At 40.7% G+C, this 12,697-nt stretch overlaps 1 protein-coding gene across 1 annotated transcript in view; it reads left to right on the top strand.

Annotated features, from left to right (window-relative positions):
• The window catches only part of LOC106602884 (junctional adhesion molecule A), a 37,767-nt gene that overhangs the window by 22,720 nt on the left and 2,350 nt on the right, over positions 1-12,697 (top strand). Inside the window, exons 5-9 of the mRNA XM_014195840.2 lie at positions 3,139-3,341; positions 8,742-8,844; positions 11,641-11,748; positions 12,019-12,031; positions 12,308-12,365. Of these exons, the coding sequence (XP_014051315.1) occupies positions 3,139-3,341; positions 8,742-8,844; positions 11,641-11,748; positions 12,019-12,031; positions 12,308-12,365 (485 nt within the window). The remainder of the gene's footprint in view (positions 1-3,138; positions 3,342-8,741; positions 8,845-11,640; positions 11,749-12,018; positions 12,032-12,307; positions 12,366-12,697) is intronic.

Below are 12,697 nucleotides of genomic sequence, written 5' to 3'. Positions count from 1 at the left end.
TCACCTGTATTTGGGGAGTTTTTCCCATTTCTGCACTGCAGATCCCCTCCACCGCTGTCAGGTTGGCTGGGAAGTGTCACTGCATAGTTATTTTCATGTCTCTCCAGAGAGGTTTGATCGGGTTCAAGTCCGGGCTCTGGCTGGGCCACTCAAGGACATTGAGATTTGTCCTGAAGCCACTCCTGCGTTGTCTTGGCTGTTAGCTTAGGGTTGTTATCCTGTTGGAACATTCACCCCAGTCTGAGGTACTGAGTGCTTTGGAGTAGGTTTTCATCAAGGATCTCTCTGTACTTTTCTCAGTTCATCTTTCCCTTGATCCTGACTAGTCTCCCAGTCCCTGCCTCTGAAAAGCATCCCCACAGCATGATGCTGCCGCCACCATGTTTTACTCTGTAGGGATGGTGCCAGGTTTCCTCCGGTCCAAATAGTTCATCTTGGTTTCATCAGACCAGAGACTCTTGTTTCTCATGGTCTGAGTCTTTCGGTGCCTTTTTGGCAAACTCCAAGCTGGTTGTCGTGCCTTTTTTACTGAAGTGGCTTCCGTCTGCCTACTCTACCATAAAGGCCTGATTGGTGGAGTGCTGCAGATTTAGTTGTCCTTCTAGAAGAGTGTCTCCTCCACAGAGGAATTATGGAGCTCTGTCAGACCATTGGGTTCTTGCAAAAATGTCTATTTTGTCACTATGGGGTAGTGTGTGTGTGTGTGTGTGTAGATATAAGGCTGTAACATGGAAAAAGTCAAGTGGTCTGAATACTCTCTTAATGCACTGTATGTATTAAGGCCATTGAAATGTGAGCTATTAAAATCATATCCAACAATCTCAAGGGTCTAGAAATCCAGGGCTTAAAAATAAAGGTGTCGTTGTATGCAGATTCATGTTTTCTTTTATATCCACAATTTGGATCCCTCCACAGCCTCATAGAGGATCTAGATACTTTTCTACCCTCTCTGGATTACAACAAAATTATAAGTGTACTATTACATATTAGATCACAAAAAATGTGACGTACATTACCGTTTAGTTTACCAATAAAATGGTCTGACTGATGTGGACATACTCTGTCTTAATGTCTTTCAGGATATGATCTCAGTACAATATATTTGAGTAGAAAGTTAGCATAAAAATAAATAGGAACTTGCTACCATGGAATGGAAAATACCTGTCCATTTTGTGTGAAAAATCACCCTGAGTAACTCTTTAGTCATATCCCAGTTGAACTATTTACGTATGGCCTTGCCTATACCTAGCAACTTGTTTTTTTTTGTTTGTTTTTTTGTTATGGAAAAAATAAAATATTATTTGGAAACGGCAAGCCAGACAAAATTGGACGGGCCTATTTATATAATGAATATGAATTCGAAGGGCAAATATTATTAAAGCATTCGACCTCACTAAAGGCATGAGTCGCATGTATAACTTTTGTATCTGAAGTTGTTCTTTAGCAGATTAAGAATATCTTGCCCCATGTTCAAGAATGGCCTTTATTCAGATTACAACCTCTCACTTTCGGTTATTTAAATTAATTCTCCAAAATATTGCTTTTTTTTTCTTTAAACAGCTCTAGAAAGTTGGTTACTATTTCAGTTTAATCCACCAGAAAAGACAGAACAAATATTATGGTTAAATGCCAATATACTAATGGATAAAAGCAAACATTAGTTTTGGAGTAAAATAAATATTTTGTCAACAATTTAAGAAATAGGACTGGTGGAGTTAAGTCACACATGCAGCTAACAAAAATATATGGAAATATCTGCTCTACACAAATTTACAACCAACTAATTGCAGCATTACTGCAAAAATGGAAGAGGGGAGAAGAGTAAAACTTGTCAGTCGGCACACCACAGCATTAAAGACCAAAATTGGCTAAAGGGAATTGTGATTAATAAAGTATACCAGTTTAATTTAAAGACAAATTGCCAGCTGTGCCATATAGATTGCAAAATAGTTCATGTTTTATGACTGATGACACCGGATTCAGAACTTAGAATTTTGGTGTGCCAGCTCTGCAGATTTTACTGAGACAATCATTAGATAATTTGATTTGGTACTGTCTAATATATTTAGCTTGTTTTAGGTCTGAAGGATTGGATTAAAAATAAACTAAAGATCACTATTGTAAAATGTATATTGTATGCATAAGCTGGAAGGGGAAGCCTAAGTGTTGTTTCATTAGTTAACTCCAAGTAGGGGAGGGGGTGGTAGGGTTAAGAGATAAGATGATATTTACAAAACATTATAGTACCAGTCAAACGTTTGGACACCACCTCATTCCAGGGTGCTTCTATATTTTCTACATTGTCGAGTAATAAAGACATCAACTATGAAATAACACATGGAATCAAAGTGTTGAACCTCAAATATATGTTGATTTGTTTAAAGTAGCCACCCTTTGCCTTGACAGCTTTGCACACACTTGGCATTCTGTCAACCAGCTTCATAAGGTAGTCACCTGGAATGCATTTCAATTAATAGGTGTGCCTTGTTTCAAGTTAATTACGGAATTTCTTTCCTTAATGCGTTTTGAGCCAATCAGTTGTATTTTCTACAATGTAGAAAATAGGAAAAATAAAGAATCCCGTGTGTTACACCCCCCCCCCCCCGAAAAAAAAATATGTATATCTATTTACAAAAATATGTGAGGGGATTTGAAATTATGCAGACAATTACATTGATGGAAGCTGCAATATTAAAGCTCATCTACCCCCTAAAAATATAAGATTTGACTTGTATCATTTAACTGAGAACAGCCTTTAAATGTGTTATGGCCATATACCAAAAACCCCAGAGGTGCCTTATTGCTATTTTAAACTGATTACCAACATGAATAGAACAGTAAACAAGCGTTTTATGCATCATACCCGTGGTATATTATCTGATATACCTACAGCTGAAATGCTGTTTCAGCCAATCAGCATCCAGGACCCAAACTACCCGGTTTATTACATAAGAGCTAGACACTGCTTTGAGGGATTATCTTGGTCGGAGTTCATCTGAGTTTGAGAAATTATATTGTCTGAATGTTATACACAGGATAGAAACTCCCTTGTAATGTGACAATTTTATGACTGTGAATTGATTCAGGATACCACGACAATAAGATGTCAGTGTAACATTATATTACGTTTTCCTGCAGTGCCTCCATCCATGCCTATGTGTAGGGTCCCAACCTCTGTGACAACAGGGCATAGCGTGCTGCTTTCCTGCCATGATGCCCAGGGGTCACCTCCCCCTACCTACAAGTGGTACAAAGACAATAACCCTCTCCCTGAGGACCCCAGCAAGTTCGCTGCCTTCAAGAACTACACCTACAAGATCAACACTCTCAATGGCAACCTGGTCAGTGTTGCTGCATCCTTTTCACCCCAACTCTCATTGCTAGGCCTACACAACATTAACCTGGGTCATATTCATTGGAGCATATTGGAACAAAATGTTTTGTGTACACATACACAATTATGCACTTGATTGAGGATAAGCAGTCTACTACATATATCCATTGTGGTCCTCTTTCATGATAGTGTTTGGCATATGTGACCGACCGCCTTGATTCGGTCTAATGTAGCAAAAATTGAATGGTGTTTGAAATTGTTTTTTACATTGGATAAAAACACACACCCACACAGGGCTACAAAATGGTATATCATACACTGCATTTGAGGAACAATAGAAAAGTAATTCTGCTTTGAAAGTTGATAAACTTTCTTTTTGACATGACCTTTGTATGTTTTGGTACCTACTGGAGTCTACACCATTCAGCAACATTCACACCCTCTTAAGCTTTAGCCACACCTATCTCTAAGGGTTGATCCGAGCTTTCTGTCTTAAGTCACGCACCCAAGCCAACTGGCTAACAGTTGTTGCATTGACGTTCTATTAAAATGAACACATGCATAGTGTAGTCTTTTGTCAAGACATGTAGCTAGCAAGCTAAGCAACAAAAAAAATAAAAAATAATAATAATAAAAAAAATACTTTGACAATGGCATCCATTCTCATTGGATGTAAAAACAGACTTTGTTTGCTTGTTGTTAGAGGTGAAAACATTACTTTGAGAAGCGCCATAGGTCATTAGTGGTGGTTCATTAAGCCAATCAGAAATACTATCAGGGTACGTTTTGTATGCCTACATTTGCACGCAGGCCAGGTAGCCTATAGGCTTACTTTTATGCGTGCGTGTCCTTACTCAACATTGACAGTAGCGCTCCGAACTAAAGACGATGACTAAATTGACGTCTCGTAAATGGACTGAAATATACTACACAAGTTTTGGTTGTGCAAAGAACCTCTCCACTCTGACAATGAGAATGGCAAAAGACAGGAATAATATTGAATGCGTTAACCTCTCTAGGGTAGGTGGGACGAAATCGTCCCACCTACTCAACAGCCAGTGGAATCCCGTGGCGCGATATTCAAATACCTTAGAAATACTATTACTTCAATTTCTCAAACATATGACTATTTTACACCATTTTAAAGATAAGACTCTCGTTAACCTCTTACATCTAGACGTTCCGCTAGCGGAACACCTGCTCCAATATCCAATGATGGGCGTGGCGCAAAATACAAACTGCTCTAAAATACAAAAACTTCAATTTTTCAAACGTATGACTATTTCACAGCATTTTAAAGACAAGACTCTCCTTTATCTAACCACACTGTCCGATTTTCAAAAAGGCTTTACAACGAAAGCAAAACATTAGATTGTCAGCAGAGTACCCAGCCAGAAATAATCAGACACCCATTTTTCAAGCTAGCATATAATGTCACATAAACCCAAACCACAGCTAAATGCAGCACTAACCTTTGATCTTCATCAGATGACAATCCTAGGACATTATGTTATACAATACATGCATGTTTTGTTCAATCAAGTTCATATTTATATCAAAAACCAGCTTTTTACATTAGCATGTGACGTTCAGAACTAGCATACGCACCGCAAACTTCCGGTGAATTTACTAAATTACTCACGATAAACGTTCACAAAAAACAATTATTTTAAGAATTATAGATACAGAACTCCTTTATGCAATCGCTATGTCCGATTTTAAAATAGCTTTTCGGCAAAAGCACATCTTGCAATATTCTGAGTAGATATCACTGGCTAGCTATTTTGACACCCACCAAGTTTGGCCCTCACCAAACTCCGATTTACTATAAGAAAAATTGGATTACCTTTGCTGTTCTTCGTCAGAATGCACTCCCAGGACTTCTACTTCAATAACAAATGTTGGTTTGGTTCAAAATAATCCATAGTTATGTTCAAATATCCTCTGTTTTGTTCGTGCATTCAAGACACTATCCGAAGGGTTACGCGCCCGACGCGTTTCGTGACAAAAAAATTCTAAATATTCCATTACCGTACTTCGAAGCATGTCAACCGCTGTTTAAAATCAATTTTTATGCGATTTTTCTCGTAAAAAAGCGATAATATTCCGACCGGGAAACCCTGTTTTCGTTCAAAGACTAAAAAATAAAAACATGGTGTCGGCTCGTGCACGCGCCCCCAGTCTCATTGTTCTCTGATCGACCACTATCCAAATGCGCTACTGTTTTTCAGCCTGGGCCTGCAAAGGCATCATTCCCCCTTCTGCCGCCTTCTGAGAGCCTATGGGAGCCGTAGGAAGTGTCACGTTACAGCAGAGATCCTCAGTTTTCAATAGAGTGTAGAAGGCCAAGAAATGGTCAGAGGGCACTTCCTGTAAGGAATCTTCTCAGGTTTTTGCCTGCCATATGAGTTCTGTTATACTCAGACGCCATTCAAACAGTTTTAGAAACTTTAGGGTGTTTTCTATCCAAATCAAACAATTATATGCATATTCTAGTTACTGGGCAGGAGTAGTAACCAGATTAAATCGGGTACTTTTTTTATCCGGCCGTGCAAATACTGCCCCCTATCCCCAACAGGTTAACAGAAATTCACATAAACAAACATTGTAGATTACCAATTATAGGCATTAACTGTGAATGTACTACTGGGGATTTATATGTAATGGGGGAATTGCTATACAATAAAAGTCGAGGCAAACAATTCACACAATGAAGTTATGAAAGTGCACAAATTGGCAGGAGTCACACTGAGATGTGCAGCTCCCTCTTGGATAGTGCCATCCACGCGGTGAAATTGCAGAGCACAAAATTTAAACGACAGTATTATAAATATTTAACTTTCATAAAATCACAGGCTTTATTTTGATGTATTACACTTAACTTCTTGTTAATCCAGCCACTGTCAGATTTCAAAGGCTTTACAGCGATAGCATAACTTGCGATTATTTGAGGACAGCGCCCCGCATACAAAAGCATGAAACATATTTCAACCAGGCAGGTGCTCCATGAATGTAGTTGAATTTATTCTGCGTTTGACTTTTTCTCTGCCTTATTTTATATCACAAACATATGAACGAATGGGTTATAGAGCAATTATCACAACCTGTTGTAATATGGCTTTTTTACTTCCCCCAGTGATTTTTACCCACTCACCGCTACTGCTCTGATTTTTAAGTTGTGACTTTTTCTAGTGCAAAAGGTAATGTGTACTGATTCCATATGCTATCGTTCCACTTTGTGGTATTTTAGATTTATCAGCACAAATACTAAATCAATTATGCTTTGCACTGTTTCACAAACCATAGTGGGATCTTTAATCAGTTCTGTTAATCCAAATGAACTGCATAAATGACTAATGGGCATTTTCATGGGCAAGTCGCCCATGAAAATGAATCCCTTCTCCCAGCAATGCAAAGCGGGTTGGTAGAACATTTTCAAGATTGTTCTAATTGGGTGGTCTCTAACAACCCCGGCAATGATGGATTGGTCTTTTGGACATATGCCTTTCAATCTGATCTAAAAATGTCCGATCTGAAAAAGGAACAAAGCCCTGCTCTAAGGGAATTAGTCCAGTGTTGTAATAATCGGAGTCCCGATTTTCATGACTTGTGACTCCGACCATTGACTCGGACTCGCCTTCTTGACCATTGGTGACTCACTCGCCTTTCTGCGTGCTTGTATTTGGACTGGATAGGCTACTACTGTATATGCAGAATATTAACAACACTGTGCGCAGAGGAGCGAGGGTTCTGTGCTAGCAGTAAGGACACTGGCACACGCAGCTGTGGCGAAGAAAGTGCTGAGTGTGGGCAGGCTCTGCTCCGGGTCTGCCTCTGATCATAGGCTACACATCGCGCAGGCGACTCGCTTGCCTCCTCTTAACCAACAGTCACCAGTCTACTCTTTTTGGCTTTGCCTGGTTAAACACTAACTGCTTAATGAAATTGAAAACCCAATAGGATCACGTTTAAAAGTAAAACTGCATTCTAGCTATTGTATTTAAGACCCTCTTGCAATTAATGGAAATAATAATCTGGTCAATCTGACAGCAGCAATAGCAATTCTGTCTAGAGACCATTCATCTCTTAAGTGTGCCCATCACTGGTAGCCATGGCACAGCTGGTCTCACCAGGCCGGGTGCGCTGCCCGCTGCAAGTGTTTCCAGACCCGGCGCCGGGATAAAGTGACTAAGCCGGCAGTTGAAATCGGTGAGGGGGGCACAATTTTGGGGGGGGTTCTTACATTGGAAAGTAGCAACCTAGTTATTCATGCATGAAAAAAGTAATGAATAGCAGTTTGACTTAGAATACTGACATAACTGCTAATGCAAACGAATGAATGCGAACAGAACAAAGCGGCGATACCAAATATCAGATCGATACAGGCTAGTAACATTAACAGCAAACAAAAGGCGACTGGAGATCCAAAACAGACTACGTACTACAGTGAGATGCAGGCATGCTTCAAACATGGATAATCATGGTGTTCATGAGTTTAGCAACACAATGTGATATGGCACATTGAAGCCTTAGCGGGCGATTTCAGTTTGCAAAAACTGGCGAGCGACAGCGCCGCTTCCACCATATCGGGTTTTGCTTAGATCCAGCAGCGGTTTCACCTTCTATAAAGTCATGGTTCTCTGTGTCAAGGACACACAGGGCCTCCACCAGTTGGCTATTGCCTTCTCTGTTCTTTGTGAAATGTCAGAACGATGCTGTCTTTTCTCCTCTGGCCTACTGTACTGTCTACCACGTATTGCTGGAGAGTTGTACTTACATAACGTTGTCATTTGCTTGGAGCTGGTGGTGCATTAGTGCCACTGACACTGAACTGTTACCAAATGGTTTCGAAGTTGCTGTCACACCAACTTCTTGATGCACTGCGGACCACTGACTTCAGTGTAAAGATCTGTTGCTTTTGCCTGGAGTAATTTGTTTGAAGGATCGCGAAGATGTGCACAAAGGTGGCTGTAAACTGTCACTGCCTTCAGCAGCCCTGTAGCCTCGAGTCTTACTCTGTTTTTTACGAACACTTGCATTCAGTGCCCGAGGAACTCCAGTGCTGTCACAACTTTTAACATCCACTGACACAGTAACCAGGTGTCCCCTTCTACTTTGGCTTTGTTTGGGTACTTTATCAAAGCCAATTTCTGATATCCATCGTGACAGTTTAGCTGGTTCGAGCTAGCTAAATAGGCTACGGCTAATAACACGTTTGCTGTATAGTTCACTCCTATGATCATTGGGATGCCAAACAGACTGACCATAGTTGGCTGTATAGCACATACATCTGGGACCAGGCTAACACAACAGTACTGTGTGGTATTCAATGTCACATCTCTTATTTCAATTGTTTACCCTTTTATTTAATATCAGCGCTTGTAAACGTCTCTTTCTATCCCTGCAGGAGTTTCCTTTCGCTTCTAAGATGGATACAGGAGACTACAGCTGTGAGGCTGCGAACGATGCCGGCCCTGCTAAACGCTGTGAAGCTGTCAGAATGGAAGTCCGTAAGTGCTCTTTGTTTTCTATGGATAGGAGAATGCCAAGCGTGCAAAACTGTCAAAGCAAAGGGTGGCTATTTTGAAGAATCTCAAATACAAAATATATTTAGATTTTGTTTAACACTTCTTTTGATTCCATGTGTGTTATTTCATAGTTGTGATGTCTTCACTATTATTCTACAATGTAGTAAAAATGAAGAAACCCTGGAAGGAGTAGTTAACTTTTGACTGGTACTGTATATCAAAAAATAAATCATGATACTATTTGAATAGAGAAATGATTTCAAACCCCCATCCCTAATGTGAACCACTCTTGTTTGGTTTTGATAGTAGCTTACTGGCCTAATACAAAAATGTGAAGGCGATATAGGAAAGTGTTTCCTTCATTCAAATGTAGGTCAACAGGTAAATCTAGATAATCCTGTTGCAGCAGATTCACATTATGTACACCTAAAATGTTATGCTGGTTTGGTTGGTGGATATGTTTCCTAACAACCTCTGGAATTAAAGTTTTTACATCAGCACAAGTGCTTTTACAATAACCAGGCCTAGATGTGGGTGGCAGATGGGTTAGAGCGTTGGGTGAGTAACCGAAAGGTCGGTGGTTCGAATACCGGAGTCAACGAGGTGAAGCAAAGGCACTTAACCCTAATTGCTCCAGGGGCATGTGACCTTGGCCGTGACCCCACTCCCTGCAGTTGTCTCGGGGATTTGGGATATGCAAAAACTATTTCCTGTGTGTGTGTGTAAGTAACAAGCACCCCCCGAATATTATCATTATTTGCTTTGGTCTTTATGGCATAGTGAATGCACATATTCCTTTTCCACTCAATGACAAGGATGTCTGGCTATTTCACTCTCCCATTTTGACTTTGTGAGCCAGGGTAATGTATCTAATTTCTCTATCGGTCTCTCCCGCTTTCAATTTAAAGGAAATGTATGTTTACATTTGCCAAAGCAAGTGAAATGGACAAATACAACTGAGAAGAAACAAATTTAAACTATTAGAAATGAATAATGAACATTGCACTCAAAGGTTTAGAAAATATGCATTTCAAGTGTTATAAACTCAGCATAAAAAGAAATGTCCTCTACACAGATGGCTGGGTAAAATGGCTCATGGAAACGCTTACAACTGCAATTAAGTTAGGTTAACTTTAATGTATTTGACCTCAGACGACCTGTTAGTAAGGTTGGTAGCTAGCACTCCTAGCAGCTTATGCTAACTAAAATCAGCAACACAAAACAAAAAGCAAACGTCCTCTCACTGTCAAGTGAGTTTATTTTCAGCAAACTTAACATGTCTAAATATTTGTATGAACATAAGATTCAACAACTGAGACAAACTGATCTAGTTCCACAGACATGTGACTAACAGAAATTGAATGTGTCCCTGAACAAAGGGGAGGTCAAAATCTAAAGAAACAGTCAGTATCTGCTGTGGCCACCAGCTGCATTAAGTACTGCAGTGCATTTCCTCCTCATGGACTGCACCAGATTTGCCAGTTCTTGCTGTGAGACGTTACCCCACTCTTCCACCAAGGCACGTGCAAGTCCCCGGACATTTCTGGGGGGAATGGCCCTAGCCCTCACCCTCTGATCCAACAGGTCCCAGATGTGCTCAATGGGATTGCGATCCGGGCTCTTTGCTGGCCTTGGCAGAACACTGACATTCATGTCTTGCAGGAAATCACGCACAGAACGAGCAGTATGGCTGGTGGCATTATCATGCTGGAGGGTCATGTCAGGATGAGCCTGCAGGAAGGGTACCACATGAGGGAGGATGTCTTTCCTGTAATGCACAGTGTTGAGATTGACAACAAGCTCAGTCTGATGATGCTGTGACACACCGCTCCAGACCATGACGGACCCTCCACCTCCAAATCGATCCCGCTCCAGAGTAGAGGCCTCGGCGTAATGCTCATTCCTTTGACGATAAACACGAATCTGACCATCACCCCTGGTGAGACAAAACCGCAACTCGTCAGTGAAGAGCACTTTTTGCCAGTCCTGTCTGGTCCATCGACGGTGGGTTTGTGCCCATAGGTGATCTTGTTGCTGGTGAGGACCTGCCTTACAACAGGCCTACAAGCCCTCAGTCCAGCCTCAGCCTATTGCGGACAGTCTGAGCACTGATGGAGGGATTGTGCGTTCCTGGTGTAACTCGTGCAGTTGTTGCCATCCTGTACCTGTCCTGCAGGTGGGATGTTCGGATGTACTGATCCTGTGAAGGATCCTGTGCAGGTGTTACATGTGGTCTGCCACTGCGAGGACGATCAGCTGTCCGTCCTGACTCCCTGTAGCGTTGTCTTAGGCGTCTCACAGTATGGACATTGCAATTTTTTGCCCTGGCCACATCAGTCCTCATGCCTCCTTGCAGAATGCCTAAGGCACATTCAAGTACGCAGATGAGCAGGGACCCTGGGCATCTTTCTTTTGGTGTTTTTCAGAGTTAGTAGAAAGGCCTATTTAGTGTCTTAAGTTTTCATAACTGTGACCTTAATTGCCTACTGTCTGTAAGCTGTTAGTGTCTTAACGACTGTTCCACAGGTGCCTGTTCATTAATCGTTTATGGTTCAATGAACAAGCATGGGAAACAGTGTTTAAACCCTTTACAATGATCTGTGAAGTTATCTTTGAAAGACGGGGTCCTGAAAAACAGACGTTTCTTTTTTTGCTGAGTTTATCTGCTAGTACAGTGTTTTAGCAATGTGCAAATAGTTGTAGTACGAGTAGTACAGGAAGATGCATCAACAGATACATTTTGGTGGAATTTACTCTCCTTTTTTCCTCTCTGTCTAGGTGACATCAACACTGGAGGTATTGTTGCCGGTGTGATCGTGGCTCTCCTAGCCCTGGCCCTGCTGGGCTTTGGACTGTGGTACGCCCGCCGCAAAGGATACCTGCCTAGTGAGTTCACACCCCCTAACCACTCCTGGTCTTGTATTCATAAAGCGTCTCAAAGTAGGAGTGCTGATCTAGGAACAGATTGGACTTTTGTATCATAATGAATAAGATTGCATGGACAGAGGGACCTAATCCTAGATCAGAACTCTTATTCAAAGACATTTTAATAAATACGGGCCCAGATCAGTGACTGAAACATTATGAACTGCAAGTTATAACCTTCAAATCATCATACAAATGTCTACATTAACTCTATTTATTTTGCCCTCACAGAAAAGAGTGCAAGGTAAGTGGACTCTTTTTAATAACTGATTACTTTGTCTGATCATGTTAATGCAGGACTTAGCAAATTGGTTTTCAGTGTCAAATTACATCCATGTCCTCCTTTGGTTGCCTCAGCCCCTGTTGCTGAGGGCTTAGTTAGGATGCTTTTTTAATTAAGTGTTTTATGTAACATTTCATAAAGAGAACACCATGTAAATAATACATCATAGTACACTTTAAAGTGGCTGATGACTGTATAGATATCACTGTATGCTCACTTGGTGTGTTCCTCTTACAGCCAACCCAAACCCTCTGTGGTCTACCAGCCAACATCTGAGTATGGCGATGAAGAGGATGTAAGTTTCATTAGTCTTTTTAATGTCTTAACAAGTCTGGTGCTTTTTAGACATTAATTTCCATAGTATTTCTTCAATTTCTCTGGTATGTTTAACATTTTAGCATGCAGAAGATTATTAAAAAGATGACAGACAATATTGTGCTGAAAATAATTTGTATATGCTTTTTCTCTCTGTGCTCTCAAATTAAATTTCTGAGAATTAGATGATTATTACGATTGCAGTGTATTATATGGCTTGGTTGTCAGGGAAATATATAATATTTAGCAGATTCTTTTATCCAAAGCGACTCAGTCATGCGTGCCTACATTTTTACGTATGGGTAGCCCTGA

This window comes from Salmo salar, chromosome 04 (assembly GCF_965601325.2).
Source record: "Salmo salar chromosome 04, fSalSal1, whole genome shotgun sequence".
Classification (NCBI taxonomy): domain Eukaryota; kingdom Metazoa; phylum Chordata; class Actinopteri; order Salmoniformes; family Salmonidae; genus Salmo; species Salmo salar.
This window is presented reverse-complemented; position numbering and strand designations above follow the sequence as displayed.